The sequence below is a fragment of the Eurytemora carolleeae genome, unplaced genomic scaffold (assembly GCF_000591075.1).
Source record: "Eurytemora carolleeae unplaced genomic scaffold, Eaff_2.0 scaffold1696, whole genome shotgun sequence".
In the NCBI taxonomy this organism is placed as follows: Eukaryota; Metazoa; Arthropoda; class Copepoda; order Calanoida; family Temoridae; genus Eurytemora; species Eurytemora carolleeae.
In genome coordinates, this window is record NW_019397585.1 from 1,675 (window position 1) to 19,079 (window position 17,405).

At 31.4% G+C, this 17,405-nt stretch overlaps 1 protein-coding gene across 1 annotated transcript; it reads right to left on the reverse strand.

Annotated features, from left to right (window-relative positions):
* Positions 1–511: 511 nt before the first annotated feature.
* Positions 512–13,189, reverse strand: LOC111715037 (2-aminoethylphosphonate--pyruvate transaminase). The gene is made up of 16 exons (XM_023490275.1): positions 13,098–13,189; positions 12,204–12,259; positions 11,691–11,760; positions 10,228–10,289; positions 9,582–9,637; positions 8,147–8,208; positions 6,733–6,825; positions 5,357–5,438; positions 4,960–5,009; positions 4,103–4,170; positions 3,006–3,065; positions 2,555–2,644; positions 2,315–2,387; positions 2,044–2,131; positions 1,452–1,528; positions 512–1,292 (listed from the first exon to the last, which is right to left on the reverse strand). Exons 1-16 carry the CDS (start codon positions 13,158–13,160, stop codon positions 1,209–1,211), a joined length of 1,134 nt encoding a protein of 377 aa, XP_023346043.1. The 5' UTR covers positions 13,161–13,189; the 3' UTR covers positions 512–1,208.
* Positions 13,190–17,405: the final 4,216 nt, after the last annotated feature.

Consider the following 17,405-nt stretch of genomic DNA (forward strand, 5'->3'; position numbering starts at 1 on the left):
GAAAAGGCAACTTTTTTAAATGAAATATCATTTTCCAATAACTACCAAATTATAAAACAAATTCAATTTCTAAAGAAACGTTTGCCATGAAATGATTTAGTATATTCTTTTTTTGCAAAACATATTTTGATAAATGCCTTCTTATCTATGCAATCTACTTAAAAGACTTCAATTTTATTTTTAGAGTTGATCTGCAATCCCATAAAATAAAGCGTACTGCAGTTTCCGGGAGGAATGTAAACAAATAAAGTGCTGGCCAGGTCAAGTTTTGTTTACATTCGTCCCAGAAACTGCAGTACACAATATTTTCCTTTCATATTCATTGTAACCATTACTGAACGAGGTTGCGTGAATACTAGTTGAGAGGTTTTGTTATAAAAGTTTATTATTGCATGTTCTTTTTAAGAACAATAACAACATTCTTTGTAGAAACTGTAGAAACTCAAGTGACCTTCCAATTAAAAGTTACACGTCCAATTTTATCACAATCTATGTCTGAATAGTAAAGACAAAACATTCCGTATATATTTTGTTATTTTAACAGATTTTTTTATTATTTATTAATTCTAACTATATAAAGGACCTCAAACCATGTATAATATTTATATAATATAGACTTTTTATCTCTAAACTCTAAAGTATAAAAAAATACAAGAATCATGAGTACAGATCCTGGTACATGTACACTAAGGTACAGGAATCATCTAGAGTACAGGTCCAGTTACATGTACAGGAATCTACAAGAGTACAGGACCAGGTACATGTACAGGAATCTACAAGAGTACAGATTCAGGTACATATACAGAAATCTACAAGAGTACAGGTCCATGTACATGTACAGGAATCTGCTAGAGTACAGGTCTTGGTACATGTACAGGAATCTACTAGAGTACAGGTCCTTGTACAGGTATATGAATCCTCTAGAGTACAGGTCCAGGTGCATGTTCAGGAATCTACTAGAGTACAGGTCCAGGTACATGTACAGGAATCTAATAGAGTACAGGACCAGGTACATGTACAGAAATCATCTAGAGTACAGGTCCTGGTACATGTACAAAAATCTATTAGAGTACAGGTCCTTGTACATGTACAGGAATAATCTAGAGTACAGGTCCTGGTACATGTACAGGAATAATCTAGAGTACAGGTCCTGGTACATGTATAGAAATCTACTAGAGTACAGGTCCTGGTACATGTACAGGAATAATCTAAAGTACAGGTCCAGGTACAGGTACAGGAATCTCCATCTCTTTAAGTACAGCTTCAACTGATACAAGAAGTCTATCCATGTCCTGAAAAGTATAAATGTTGACAACTAAAAATTTTATATCATTCAAGAATTTTCTATCATAAGAAAAACAATTATTTTACCCTTCAACGTTAATGTTTATGCAATTTAATCATCTTAAATGTTGTTTAATTATGAGAAATAAAATTTTAAAAAGCTAAACCTGTTTGTGTAAATCTCCGATATTTCCAATTCTAAAGCACTGAGAATCCGTAACTTTTCCAGGATAGATGATCTCCCCTGGACAATATAATTTATAGGATTACTCTGGGATACCAGATCTTACTTTAAAGGGAGCGATCGCGAAAAATGAATGGGGGTATAATTTGACGTCGAATCGAACTCGATATCGATCGCAACTAAATTTACTAATATCTGTATATAAGAAGAATTAAGAAGCTTATAAACTGATAATACCGAAAAACATAAGACACATCAAATTCACAGAATTGATTTAATCGTAGGATACGGATGACTACTTGATTTGCATCACAAATTAATTGACTTCTGTCCACTATGACTGAAAGAGGTTTTTGACGTTCTAAAGCAAAGACGTGTAAGAAGATGGCTAAAGTTGTAACTACAATATTTGCCCCGGCATTTCTTACTAGTGCGAATCGCTCATGCGATTTTAAATAAACAATTACATAAATTTAGATGAATAAAATTTTTTCAATGAGTTTAAGATTTAAAAAAAACGATATAAAGAAATTGGTTTAGCGAATTGGAATTATTTTATTCATCGATTTTTTAACCTTTGTCCGAGAGTGCTGTATAGAAGGTTTTAAACTTGAAGTTTTCATGATCAGGATAGAAGAAACAGCTGATAATGTTGGAAGCATACTGACATTTTACAATGCATTTATCAATTGTAGCACGAAATTATCAATTATTGATTGCTCAAACAATCGCAATTTGTAAAATAAAGAAAAAATCATATTTTCAATTGGTTAATTTGATAAATTCGATATTAATTGATTAGTTAATTGATTGATTGATTGCTTGATTGAATGATTGTTTAATTGCCTCGTCTTTGACTAATGATTTGAATCCAAGTTTGATCATTCCCCTTTTCATGATTTGGCAGTTTGCAGCATACCTGTATTATCAACATCAACATCAACATCAACATCAACATCAACATCAACATCAACATCAACATCAACATCAACATCAACATGAACATGAACATGAACATGAACATGAACATGAACATGAACATGAACATAAACATGAACATGAACATGAACATGAACATGAGCCTACCTATCCCCTCTACCCTGAAGTCCTCCCTCTGCCTTAAACTCCTGTAGAGCCTGCTTGAATGCCAGTATAGTGTGGGTGGGTGGGGTAAACCTTTTAAGTAAACTTAAGTTAACTTTCATTTAAAGAGGGCCATGACCGATTCACAACAGTTTTCCAAACAAAAATATGGATGTTTTTTATAAGAAAATCTTTAACGGGAAGCGTTGTGAATCTGACAAGCCACTCTATTAATGAATTGTTTCCTGAAATAACGTTCGTTTACAGTTTACAGTTCTTTTCAACTCAACTTAGAAAAATTAGAATTTTAGTCTTGTTAAGCCGGTTTAAATCACTACCTACTTCGAAAATAATGAATATAAAAAATGAAAATAACTTAAAAACAACGGTAGGTATTTTAAAGCAGTAAAATGTTACATAATTGGTCAGTCAGATCGCTGTAATCAAAAAGAACCTGAATTGTCGCGTCTCAATCATATTTCTTTCCTGATGTTCCAGATCCAAGCTCAAACTTCTGCAAAATGAATATTTTCATAAATTTTCATATATTTATTTATATTGTTATATGTTTTCATATATTTTTTAATATTGATATATGCTTTTATATATTTTCATATATTTTCATATATTTTCATATATTTATTAATATTGATATATGTTTTATATATTTTCATATATTTATTTAAATTGTTATATGTTTTCATATATTTTCATATATTTTCATATATTTCATATATTTTCATATATTTCATATATTTTCATATATTTCATAAAATTTCATATATTTTCATATATTTTGCTTCATACATTTTCATATATTTTGCTTTATACATTTTCATATATTTTGCTTCATACATTTTTTTATATTTTTATTTATATTTTCATATATATTCATAAAGGAATTGAGTTTTTGCCACAAACTCATATTTTCTAAGCCCTATATCTTTGCAACCCAATGCAATGTCACAGAATTTTGATATTTCCTGTTAAATTGATTAATATAGGTTTAAAAAAATCATACATATTTTCAAGAATTTTTATAATTTTTTATATGATTTATCTTCAATTATTTTTATTTATTTTCATATATTTTCATATGTTTTCATTAATTTTTATATATGTTTATATGTTTTCAAATATTTTCATAACATTTCATACATTTTGATATGCTCTCAAATATTTTTTTATTTTCATATATTCTCATAATAAAATAACAAAACAAGTTAGTTACTCAAAGCATGCAAAATAAGTTGCTTTAGGGAATAAACATTCGAAAAATATCTTCCAGATTATTTATTGAAGGAAAAATATTTTCCAGATTATTTATTGAAGGAAAAATATTTTCCAGATTATTTATTGAAGGAAAAATAAAAGTGGAGTAAAATCCTTATTTCACTGATAGTGTTCAAAAACTTATTTTAGTCAGCATCCATTTATTAATTTATAAGAATGTAGTCATGCAGCACAAAATTCATTGAGCTGAATTCAATAATATTTTCTAAAGTAAATATGATTGATTTTGTATTTTGTTAACTACCTAAATGTTTATACCTTGAGTTCCCAGCACACTTTGCTAGGCATTGTTTTCTGCAGATAGCGTAGGCAAACCCCGGAACTCCCTGAATAGAACATCAAGGGATAATTTACAATGTAAAGGAACAAAGTAACATAAAAGTATAAACCTAAGATAACTATGTAACTAGAATAATCCTGTAAGGGGAGGGGATGGATGGTAAGAGGAGGGAGGGGATGGATGTTAAGGGGTGGGGTGTGATGGTAAGGGGAGGGATGGTAAGGAAGGGAGATATGGTAAGTCGAGGGGAGGGATGGTAAGGCGAGGGGGGATAGAACGGGGAGGTAGGGATGGTAAGGCGAGGGGAGGGATGGTACGGGGAGGGAGGGATATTAAGGCGAGGGGAGGGATAGTAAGGGGAGGGAGGGATAGTGAGGCGAGGGGAGGGATGGTAAGGCGAGGGGAGGGATGGTATGGGGATAATTTCTGTATTATTATGATTAATAATAAAGCGTGATTACTTGAAGAATGATCAATAATGTTTCAGGAACAGAGGGTAGACTTTAGATAGATAGATAGATAGATGGATAGATAGATAGATAGATAGATAGATAGATAGATAGATAGATAGATAGATAGATAGATAGATAGACATTAAATAGGTATAAAATCAAGAAGATATTGGAGATTTTTAAAAAATGTTAATAGCTGTAAAAATATTTCTATTTATTTTTTATTTCTAGAAATATGAATTCAAATAAAAATAAGGTAATTATAATAGATCGATTGATCAACAAATATAAATGCTATGCATATAAAACTTATATAATTCATATAATTTGGTCATTTTTATGATACAGTTTGTTTATTTTGCAATATTTTGTATAATACTAACCTGTAAGCATTTATTTGCAGATGAAACAAGGAAATCTATATTGGTTAAACCTGCAGACAAATGCAATTCATCTTTACAAATCAATTAACTATAAAGAAGAAAACGGATTTTAAAAATAACAGAAATTAGGCTTTTTTAAAACTATTTAAGCTTTTTAAAAACAAAGAAAGTGTTTTAATCGAAAACTTTAAAGCATATTTTTAATCCAAGACCAAATTCTGCTTTTTGTTCAATCAGACAAATTTAAAATTTTAAAACTATTTATTCGAAAATACTGGATACAAAATATTATAAAGAAACTGTTGACATAATTATAAAGTGGCCCATTATGATAAAAACAAAGTGATATTTAAAATCTGCGTTTCTTATTGAATATTCAAGAAAGTTGAAAGTGTTCCTAGTGGTATAGCTCCAAAACTAGACATTGCATCAACAAACATGAATGCTAAGGGTTGATGCTTCCGAACTAGTTCAGCCACCTTTATAAAAATGAAATCAAACAGTTCAGCTACTTTTATAAACATTACATAAACAAACTGTGTTTCCGACAATTTGTTCAGCTGAATGGGAATTTAGACCACGAACCTCTGACCCTTCAGTAAAAGTAAATTCAACCTAAAGTCTGACCGCGTCAACCTTGTTGCACCGGCCAGTCCTATTGAGTGTCTGTTTCATTTACCCACTGACCGGGCGATACAGTACAAACTGGGACCGGAAAAGTTGACCCGGCTCGGAAATTCAAATGTACTACGGCTGCCCGTGAGACGTAATTTCAAGTAACCCTCCATTCATAGAGGGGCAATTCTGATACCCTCTAGTAGTTTCACTCGTCCATTAGCGTCTGATCCAATCAGGGTTCACTCACGTGCTTGGTGAGTACTCAGAACCAATAGAATTGGAAAAGTGGCAAGATCTATCTATTAAAATCTTATCATCCAATTAGAGATCAATACGTAAATTAACGGCAACAACTAAATGGAATTCTTTACTTCTATCGAAACTACGGTTCTATCTTGACAAGTGTTAAATTCTTACAAATTATTTCTTTCTCTCCTGTTGCAAACATCCGCTATAAAAAGTAATCAATTTTTAGATAGAAAAACAGGTAGATAACGGAACCGGTTTTACTGAGACCAAAGGTTTAAAGGATATACTGATATGAATTGAACAAATGACATGCAAGGGAGCTGGGGTCACCTCAAATTACATCTTCAGTCTCTTTAGGTGAAATTTTGTATATCTTTTTTTTCTGCGAAGAAAGAAACATAAATCATTTTATCAATAATTTTCTTCTTAAAAACTAAGGAACATTAAACCGTTATTAAAGAGAATACCAAATTCTGAAAATGTCCAATGTATATGTATATGGTTAATAATATTGTCCAGGAAACCATAAAATGATATGATAATTGGGGAAGTTTTCCAATGTCAAGTTGCAGTTAAATCAAGCCCAAGATGAAGATTAATGTCTGCTTTTTGCAATTCAAAGAATTATAAAACATGTGCCCTTGGACAGTTATATTGGATTTAGTTCAATGCATGTAAATCCATTTTTGGCTGGATTTTACTTTTAACAATAGCCTTAATTTTTTACATAACAATTACTTGCAAGTTTTGTCAGTTTATTTCAGGTATTCCAATTCATTTCCATGCTTTTTTAGAGGACCTCTCTCAGGGCCAGTGAATATGTTGCCTTTTGTGAATCAAATAATTTGATTTTGGTCATAAAGTGGTGAACAACTTTTCATTTTCATTTTAATTTCCAGATGATACCTCCTCAACATTATTGATGACTCCAGAACTGGTTTCACAGTGAACAATGCAGACAGTAGTGTACACTTTCCCATTAGTCAGCTGGGCCTCAACCTGCAGTAAAACTATAGTGTACACTTTCCCATTAGTCAGCTGGGCCTCAACCTGCAGTAAACAATGCAGACAGTAGTGTACACTTTCCCATTAGTCAGCTGGGCCTCATGTACACTTTCCCATTAGTCAGCTGGGCCTCAACCTGCAGTAAAACTATAGTGTACACTTTCCCATTAGTCAGCTGGGCCTCAACCTGCAGTAAACAATGCAGACAGTAGTGTACACTTTCCCATTAGTCAGCTGGGCCTCAACCTGCAGTAAAACTATAGTGACTTGAATCACGGGTACATCCTTTCTCAAAATTGCATGCTTGACAAGTTAGATTTCATTGATTATGTAAAATTTTTACTGACTGAAGAGACAGTGAGTCAAAATAAAAGTGTAAATCGCGGGACCTGGTGCAACTCTCTTTAATGGTGTTTTTTCAATATTTTTTGAAAATTTGTACTTTTTTTGGTACTCTAATGGCCCAAAAAAAATCCGCGAACATTTTTTCTCTCAAAACCAAAAGTTCGGAAAACAAAAATGTGTAAATAGATTATTTCTATCGAAATCTAAAATATTAAAAAGATTGAATCTCAGAATTGCAGAAAATTTGCTAAATTGTAATAAGAAAATTCGCTATTTTCAGTTCTGGTCTAATTTTTATGGAACGTTTTCCAATAGTTTTTAAGGTTTCAACTGAACAGCGTATATTTAATACTTTAGAATATACTAAGAAGAAAGGACTTAGAGAATTTAAATGACTTTTCCTTAAAATTTAGACCAGAACTGAAAATTGCGAATATTTTTATTACAATTTTGTGATTTTGTGATTCAATCTTTTTAAAATTTTAGATTTCGATAGAAATAATTTATTTACACATTTTTGCTTTTCTGAACTTTTGATTTTGAGAGAAAAAAAGATTCGCGGATTTTTTTTAGGACCATTGGAGTACCAAAAAAAATAAAAATTTTCAAAAAATATTGAAAAAACACCATACAGCAGAGTTGCCAAAAAACGGTACAATTTTGCAACAGGTGCCGCAAATCACGCTTTTTATTGACTCACCCTGTATTTACAAAGACAATTTCTCAAAACAATCAGTAAAATCGTTTTTGTTTTGGAAAAAAAAATTAAAATTTTTCCTTGCTTCCTTTGAGAAAAGAATTGCATAATGTAATAAAAACAAAGTTATCAATAATACAATTTTGTAATTTAATAGATGCATTCTTGTGGAGAACTTTTAATGTCTTGATGCAAGTATTTCTTCTAGAATCTTGATTTGAGAACTGGCTGATTAGTTAATAAGATAATAATAATGTTTTTTCCTAAACTGACCTGAGAAATGTTAAAAGGTAGGATCTCAGATGAACGAATTGAATCAAACTCTAGATCTGCCACTAATTAGAAAAGATCTATAAAGAAGAAACTTGACAATACTTAAATTAAGAAACTTAATTTAAACTACTGAAGAACCTTGTCAATATTTAAATTCAGAAACTTAATTTAAACTATACTGAAGAAACTTGACAATACTTAAATTCAGAACTTAATTTAAACTACTAAAGGAACTTGACAATAACTTAATTTAAACTACTGAAGAAACTTGACAATACTTAAATTCAGAACTTAATTTAAACTACTAAAGGAACTTGACAATACTTAAATTCAGAACTTAATTTAAACTACTAAAGGAACTTGACAATACTTAAATTCAGAACTTAATTTAAACTACTGAAGAAACTTGACAATACTTAAATTCAGAAACTTTATTTAAACTACTGAAGAAGCTTTACAATACTTAAATTCAGAAACTTAATTTAAACTACTCAAGTATTGAATGTCAATATTAAGTTTGAATCTAGCTAAAAGTAAAAATTAGCCATAATGGTAATACTCATAACTTACGTTTTGAGCGTTCAGTAACGTAAATTTTCAATATGGAGATAAACATAATATTCAGTAGATTCAGAAACAGTGAATTTTGTGCTGTGTATACGTTGGCAGATCTTAACCCTATCCCTGCTGGGGTACTTGAAAACCAGGATATGCTAGGGGGGGGGTCAATTTGACCCCCCCCCCTCTAAATCTCATGTTTTATGTCCAAATATGACAAATGATACATCATTAGAAAGCTCTTGTGCTCTACTTTTAGAATCTGCAAAAAATTTTGCAAATTTGCAAAAATTGAATTTTTTATCGCAAAATCCAGTTATATAGTAAAAATGTTTGCAAAAAAAAATTTGTCCAAAAAATGAAAAATTATACATTTTTGAAAAGCCCTTAACCATGCCATTTCAAATATGCAAATATTTTTGCAAAATTTTAAATAACCTTATTTTTAATGAAGAAAAACTAAAAATTTCCTTTGAAAGGTTGTTTGCAAAAAATTTGCAATTTTTTTTCGCAAAACTTGTGCAATCCGTTTCCTTATGTCAAAGCTAAATTTTATCAAAATCTGACAAGTGAAAGCATGGGTCAAAACAAAGATTTAGTTTGTTACAGGCAAAAGCAGTCATTCAGGCAGTGGGCCTGAGGACTCAGGCAGTTAGTATTAAAGCCCGGTTTTAGGCCTAAAGGGAGGGCTTTGGGTATGTAAGAAAAGTCAGAAAATTTCAACAGCCTCAGACCAATACTTTTTGAGTTATGTAAAAAAAAACTACAGGGGAGGGGGTCAAATTGACCCCCCCCCCAGCAGGAATAGGGTTAAAGAAATACTATTAGGAAATTGACACAATATTGTTCGGGGATGAAATTTAGTCTTCAAGTTTACCTTTACACATAGTTTCCATCCGTAAACCATAAGCTCCGTTTGCCAAAATCAAAACTCTACAAAAAAAATTATCTTTAGAAGAAAGAGGTAGTGTGTCAGTATTCAATTTATATTTTTTTCATTTATTCATATTATTCGTTCTATTAAAGTGTGTTTTGATGGGATGGACTACATATCAGATTCTGGATATATTTGAACTAAAGAGTTTTGGGGGTTGATGTTTGATCTGAAGAGTTTTACATGTATTCAGCTCTGGGGGTTGATGTTTGATCTGAAGAGTTTTACCTTCCTTCACCTCTGGGGGGTTGATGTTTGATCTGAAGAGTTTTACATTCCTTCGCCTCTGGGGGTTGATGTTTGATCTGAAGAGTTTTACCTTCCTTTACCTCTGTGGGTTGACGTTTGATCTGAAGAGTTTTACCTTCCTTCCCCTCTGGGGGTTGATGTTTGATCTGCAGAGTTTTACCTTCCTTGATCTCTGTGGGTTGATGTTTGATCTGAAGAGTTTTACCTTCCTTCACCTCTGGGGGTTGATGTTTGATTTGAAGAGTTTTACCTTCCTTCACCTCTGGGGTTGATATTTGAACTGAAAAGTTTTACCTTCCTTCACCTCTGGGGGGTTGATGTTTGATCTGAAGAGTTTTACCTGCCATCACCTCTGGGGGTTGATGTTTGAAGAACAGCTTCAACTGCATAAGTGCCACTTCCCTGTGTAAAGCAAGGTTTATAAAGACAATACTAAAGTTAATAATCTATTTTAAATAAATATATTTCAGGGTTCTTTAAGCGAGACAGGCTTGCGAATATATTAGACTTTTTCTTTTATTTGTATATACTTATTGTTTGTTTGTTTTTTGTTATTTTTCTCTTTTTAAGATAATGTTTTATCTTTTTATGAATGAGTGCATTTTTTAATGTTATTTTTTAATGGGAAAATTATATTTGACTAAAGGATTTGAGTTTTTGCCACAAATCATGATTTTCCAATCCCTTTATCTTTTCAACCCAGTGTCGCAGAACTTTGGTATTTTAAACAATGAATTCTGTTAGATTAAATAATCTAGGTTTGTAATATCAAAGGTTTACACCATTAGTTTGTAAAGATATTGGGTATAGAAAATTTGAGTTTGTGGTAAAAACTCAATTCCTTTGTTGGACTTTTTAACAGAAAACATCTGCACTACACTGGAAGACATTTTTTGCATTATTGTATTAATATACAGTAGCTGAAAATTTAATTTAAAGTTACTACATCGTTTTTCCCTCTCTGTTTGATCTGAAGTTTGAACCTCATGATTAATGCAATTACTACATTCTTTGCCCTATCTGTTTGGTTTATTAACAAGCATAATGTTACTACATCCTTTGCCCTAATTACTACATTCTTTGCCGTATCTTTTTGGTATGTCTAAAACCATAATGTTACTACATCCATTGCCCTATCTGTTTGGTATATTTACAAGTATAATGTTACTACATTATTTGCCCTATCTGTTTTGTATATTTACAAGTTTAATTTTACTACATTCTTTGCCCTATCTGTTTGGTTTATTTACAAGCATAATGTTACTGCATTCTTTGCCCTATCTGTTTGGTATATTTACAAGTATAATGTTATTACATCCTTTGCCCTTTCTGTTTGGTATATTTACAAGAATAATGTTACTACATCCTTTGCACTATCAGTTAGGTACATTTACAAGTATAATGTTATTACATCCTTTGCCCTTTCTGTTTGGTATATTTACAAGTATAATGTTACTACATTCTTTGTCTTATCTGTTTGGTATATTTACAAGTATAATGTTACTACATTCGTTGCCCTATCTGTTTAGTATATTTACAAGTATAATGTTCATACATTCTTTGTCCTATCTGTTTGGTATATTTACAAGTATAATGTTACTACAATCTTTGTCTTATCTGTGTGATCTATAATGTTGGAATCTCAGGATTAATGTAAACTACATCCTTTGCCCTATAGCTGCAAATGTTGGAACTTAAGGATTAATACAATTACTACATTCTTTGTCCTATCTGTGTGATCTATGATGTTGAAATCTAAGAATTAATGCAATGTTCTATCTGTGTAAACTACAATGTTAGAACCTGAATGAGAACAGCAGTCCAATCATGTTCGGACACACCTGCAATCTCCAGCAGTTCACGTCTGACATCACTATAGAGGAAATTAGTTACGCGATTTGGCTCATTTCTTACACTGAGTGTTAGAAATGGGCCAAATCTGTCAAGGTATCTTTGCAATTGCGTATATATATTTAAACAAAACTTCAGAATATATTGAACAACATGATTTATCCAATTAAATTTTGCGTAAAAATAAGTCAAATGTACTACCTACAGAAAACTCGGAAATAGGAAGACGATTTTTAGACTCCAGTTACGACTTAATAATGACCGTGCTAATAGCGTATTGTTAATTAAAATTTGTTTATTTATTATAATAAAACAAGAAATTCGTGTATGTTCCCTATATCCGACCAAATGACATTTTTGAAGGGTATCCCGGGGGTATTAAAGGCAAAAAAAACTATTTTTTAAAATTCTTTTTCTAAATTCACGGACAACGTCGGGCACTTCAGTCAGTTTAATTTTTAAAACCTGACTGTCTGTATGAATGTTTCATCTCTAGACCCAAGATCTTTTAACATTGCCTCCTTAACAAAATATTTAGTTTAAAGGGACTGTTAAGGTAAAATGAAACTGGTTTGGTATATAGGCTGAAGCCTCCAAGTTTTAGGAGTTGATCGCGACCAATATTAGTTCTATCTGATGTCCCTGTCTTGATAAATTGATATAAACCTTTGTTAAAGATAAACCAAAACTTATATATATGTGATATGGTGTATAATGAATCAAAGTTTTAAACAGATCATATTCAGCCAATACGGAACAAATTAAAAAAATAGGTTATCCCTGAGGTGCCTTACAAGTTTAGGTGCGCTTTTATTATAATTTGAATACAATACTTCTTTATTTTTAAAAGATATAATAAATTAATGAATATTTTCTTTCTAACTTTTAATTTGCAAAATTTCAAATCAAATCATAAAATTCACTGAAAAAATTGAAATACTCATTAATTCTGTAGCTAAGAAAGGTTTGGAACTTTTAACACCTGCCTCAAACTCTAATTTTCTAATCCCCAAATAGTTATGAATAATTTGATTTTGAGGCAAGTCTTTTTTCTCCTTAAACTTTTCTTAGGAATGTTAGCCTAAACTAAAAGTGGTGGTGCATACTGGACATACTGCATACTGCATACTGGACATACTGCATACTGCATACTGCATACTGCATACTGCATACTGCATACTGGACATGGGCATTTTAGTCCCTAATCAAAATACTTATTTGACAATAGCATACTATTTGTTTGTATAAACCAAATTAAAATTTAAGAAAAATAAATTTACAAAAATGTACAGGTCAACGTAACACCAGTCACCAAGGCCTTTCAGTTAAAAGGTGTAAAAAACGAAAGGTTTATAATACCTTGGTTGAAAGTGAGCAGTTGAGAGGACCAGGAGTAAACAGTTTTTTATCAATAGAACCCATTTTACTATTTTTCAAATAAATATAATTTTAAAATGTTCAAACTATATTTTTACATGTCCAGTTAGTTACAAGGAGAAACGTAAATAAAAAAAAACAATGGACAGTTGAATGTCTTAAACAAGGAAAGAAAACACGCCAATGAGAATGAATAGGAGAACACAGATACGATGGTGTTAACCATTAATTTAAGACCTCTAAAAAATGTCGTCTTCAACGTGTATCTCCTCTCGGAGACAGCCAAACCAAATTTTCAGCCCGCAATTCCCTTTGTACTCCTCCGACGGAGATTCAAATATTTTCGTTGTTGTGAAATCATTAAAGTTAAGCAAAATATTTTCATAAGAAGCATTAGTGAATTTCGTTAAATATTCAACTGTAATTTTTCAGAAGTTAAAAAAACGTATTTCAATACTGATCAACAATAAGTCACCCCCGACCATCCCTAAATAATTCGTAAGATTTTTTTCTACTATTAATATTCATTATAACATTGTACAAGTAACCATGACCTATAATTTATGTTATTTTTTAGGAAATAAAGATTTTGTTATCGAATTTCTGAGACGGGGTTACTCTGTTGTGTGTATTTGTGCGGCCTATCGGGAAAGAATTGTCCGGGGAAAATAAACATACCCCACCAGAATCCTAACTGGCCTATTATCCTGATTTGTCTAGCATGTTGCTGTTTTCCGTCAACAGATGGATAAAGAACGGAACAAGATATTAGACAAGGAAGATAAATAAGACAAGAAAAAAAATACAAAACAAGACGAAGACATGTGCAAGCATGAAGGGAAAATTATAAACAAAGAACAAAATTAAAGAATATAACAGGAAAAGATCAAGAGTAAGGAATATAACAGGAAAAGAACAAGAGTACGGAATATAACAGGAAAAGATCAAGAGTAAGGAATATAAAAGGAAAAGAACAAGAGTACGGAATATAACAGGAAAAGAACAAGAGTAAGAAATATAACAGGAAAAGAACAAGAGTAAGGAATATAACAGGAAAAGAACAAGAGTACGGAATATAACAGGAAAAGAATAAGAGTAAGGAATATAACAAGGAGAGAACAAGAGTAAGGAATATAACAAGGAGAGAACAAGAGTAAGGAATATAACAGGAAAAGAACAAGAGTAAGGAATATAACAGGAAAAGAACAAGCGTACGGAATATAACAGGAAAAGAACAAGAGTAAGGAATATAACAGGAAATGACAATATCAATGAACACTGCAGCTATGGAAAGTACAAGAGCAAAGAATATAATGAAGTCCTTCTTACTTTAAAAAAAAGATGCAACTGACAAACAACCAACATATGTAGAATCTGGATGTTCTGATATCAAAATACATGTTTACAAAATAATATAAACAAAATTTGATTAATTTTGTACTTTCAACTTTTATCATTTTCTTTTTCATTTTTTTATCAAACTTTTATTATTACAAAAATGACATAGAAAGAGTTTATTTCTTTTTCTTTTTTGATTATTTTTTTATCGCAAAAGGTGTTTTGTTTACCACAATGGAGGAAGATAAAAAGACACAAATTATTTCCTTTTTAATAACTATCTCATAGAAAAATGTTTATTAATTAATACTAATTTTTTACATACTAAAGTGCCCAACGTTGTTCGTGGAATTAAAAAAATTTAATTTTTGAAAATGAAAATGTCCACATTTTTTAATATAATATACTCCCCGGGCACCAATGAGATATATCTCAAATAATTTCACCCCATTCGCTCGAGCTGTTTTGCCAGCTACAGCTATAATATACAAATATATATTTTGAGTGAAAAACTTTATTATAAAGATGAAATGTTTCAATTTTTGCATTTTAGAGTTTATTTCTAAAGAAAAAAGTCTATTTTCAATTTCTAAATCTATCATCAAGTCAAAAATTATAAGAAACTTAAATTTTGCTCTCTCCTCTGCTGAAAGTTCATGAAAGTTTTCTTTTTTACCAAAAACAAATACGTCTACGCATACAACGTCCTATATAACGTCCTATATAACGTTCTTTATAACGTCCTTTATAACATCCTATACAACGTCCAATACAACGTCCTATATAATGTCATATATAACGTCCTATACAACGTCCTATATAACGTCCTATACATCTTTCTATACAACGCCCTATACAACGTCCTGAATAACGTTCTATATAACATCCTATACAACGTCCATAACGTCCTATATGTCCCATTCTACAAGTTCTACAAAAAAAATTATGTTAGCCATGCGGGGATACCATCAAAGGTTTTTAAAGACGACTGTGCGGAATTTATTCTGTATGTTTTTAATTACATTTTGGTTCTTTGTAATTGTAAACTTTATTAAGTTAGATCTGAGTCTGACACTAGACTTATTTTCCATTCACTGTTTCCCCAAATTTCTGTAAATTTTTCAATGATTTGATCCAGCTTCTATAAGGAATTAAGTCTTTGCCACCAATTTTCTAATCCTTACATCTTAATGTCATAGATATTTCACACTATGAATTCTGCCGTTAGATTAAACAGTTCTAAGTTTGAAATATCCAAAGTTCACATAATTTAATTAGGTTGCAAAGATATGGGGATTACAAAATTTGAGTTTGTGGCATGAAGACTTAATTCATTTGCTATGCCAGATTATCAAATTACATACCCCCCTTGCACTCCTTGGAGTCCCTTTCTACCATGTCGACTGCTGCAGTACGAACTCGTTAGTTTACCTAATTTGAGAGACAGAAACTTTAGAAGATTTATGAAACCATTGGTTTGGGAAGGATAAAAGTGAAAGAAAAAAAATCTGATATAATCAATTCTCCAATTATTTTGCTTGACAAGTTTTTGCAATGTTTTATCTATTCTCTTTAATCTTAACTTTGTAAATAAAAAGATGAGTTTTATAATGTTACATACAGGATTAACCACAAAGGATGAGACTTTAGAGACTACTGTAGGGAATTTGTTTAGTCCGTTTTCTTGAATTCAGGGTTCCTTGTAGGCCAAAACTGTGCTTAATCATTCCGTGAAGTACCATCAAAATACTCAATTAAATACAGAAACCAAAAATCAAGCTTAAAATCGTCATATTTTTAGAGTTTGGGTCGTCTTTACAGTCTCATCCTTTGTGGGTAACCCTGTATGTTACCTCTTCAAAACACGTTTGCACACTGTACAGTTATACAGACTTAATTTTGTATACACAAGACAGTACGTTAATGTTTATAATTTTCTTTTTCAGTTTCTGCTTGATGAATCCGGTGATAGACGAGTGAAATAAATATTTTTTCCTCAATAAGTTTACATGAAATCTTTTTTTACGACACCCATCGACGCCCACTCCTGCCCCATGGAGCGGCAGGAAGGAGGTAAAATTGTTATAAACTTTGGTTTTAGGGGATTACATAATTTTGTTTGGTGTTTTTATCTACATATATGTTATAAGCTCCAATAACAAATGAGATTTATAAGGGGGAGCGTGAAGTGTCCAGGGTGGGTTTCCGGTTTATATCCCCTTTTCCCCCTGTATTGGCACTTAATTACAAAAAAATTTTCAAAAACGATCGTTTTTTCAAAAACGATCGTTTTTTTAAAAACAATCGTATAAAAAATGGTCGCAAATCGTTTTAATAAAAACGATAGTTTTCAAAAATGATCGCTATTCGTTTTCTAAAAGTTCAAAACGAGTGGGTCGTTTTTAAAAACGATCGTTTTTTCCGAAAACGAAACGATTGTTTTTGAAAACGAAACAAAAAACGATCGTTTAACGATCGTTTTCGAAAACGATTAACAACCCTACCCCCCTCTCAAGACTCAACCTTCCCTTTCATTTCGTATTATAATCTAGAATAAATACTTAAAATTCGATAAAGCTAAGACGACATTTCAATTTATCGCCGCTCTCAACTTTCTAGTTTCTTTTATTTCCAAACCAAATAATTGGTAAAAATCGGTGACGTTTTCTTTTTCAAACTTGGGTTAGACAAAAAGTACATCGAAGTTCGAAGCTAATGCGTATTTGTAGGATATAATTGTGAATTCTTATTAATCCAGTAAATTTTAATACAAATTTTGAATATAAACATTTCTAATTTCTCTGAATTCTCTAGTATCGATCCACTTCACCTTTTACCCTTACACAAGTTACACGAACACAATTTGGACGCAGCATTTTTTACCTTATTTAATATTTAATAAGTTCTAGGGTTTCTGTGACGTAAACTATGTAGTAGGTCTAGCTAAGGCGT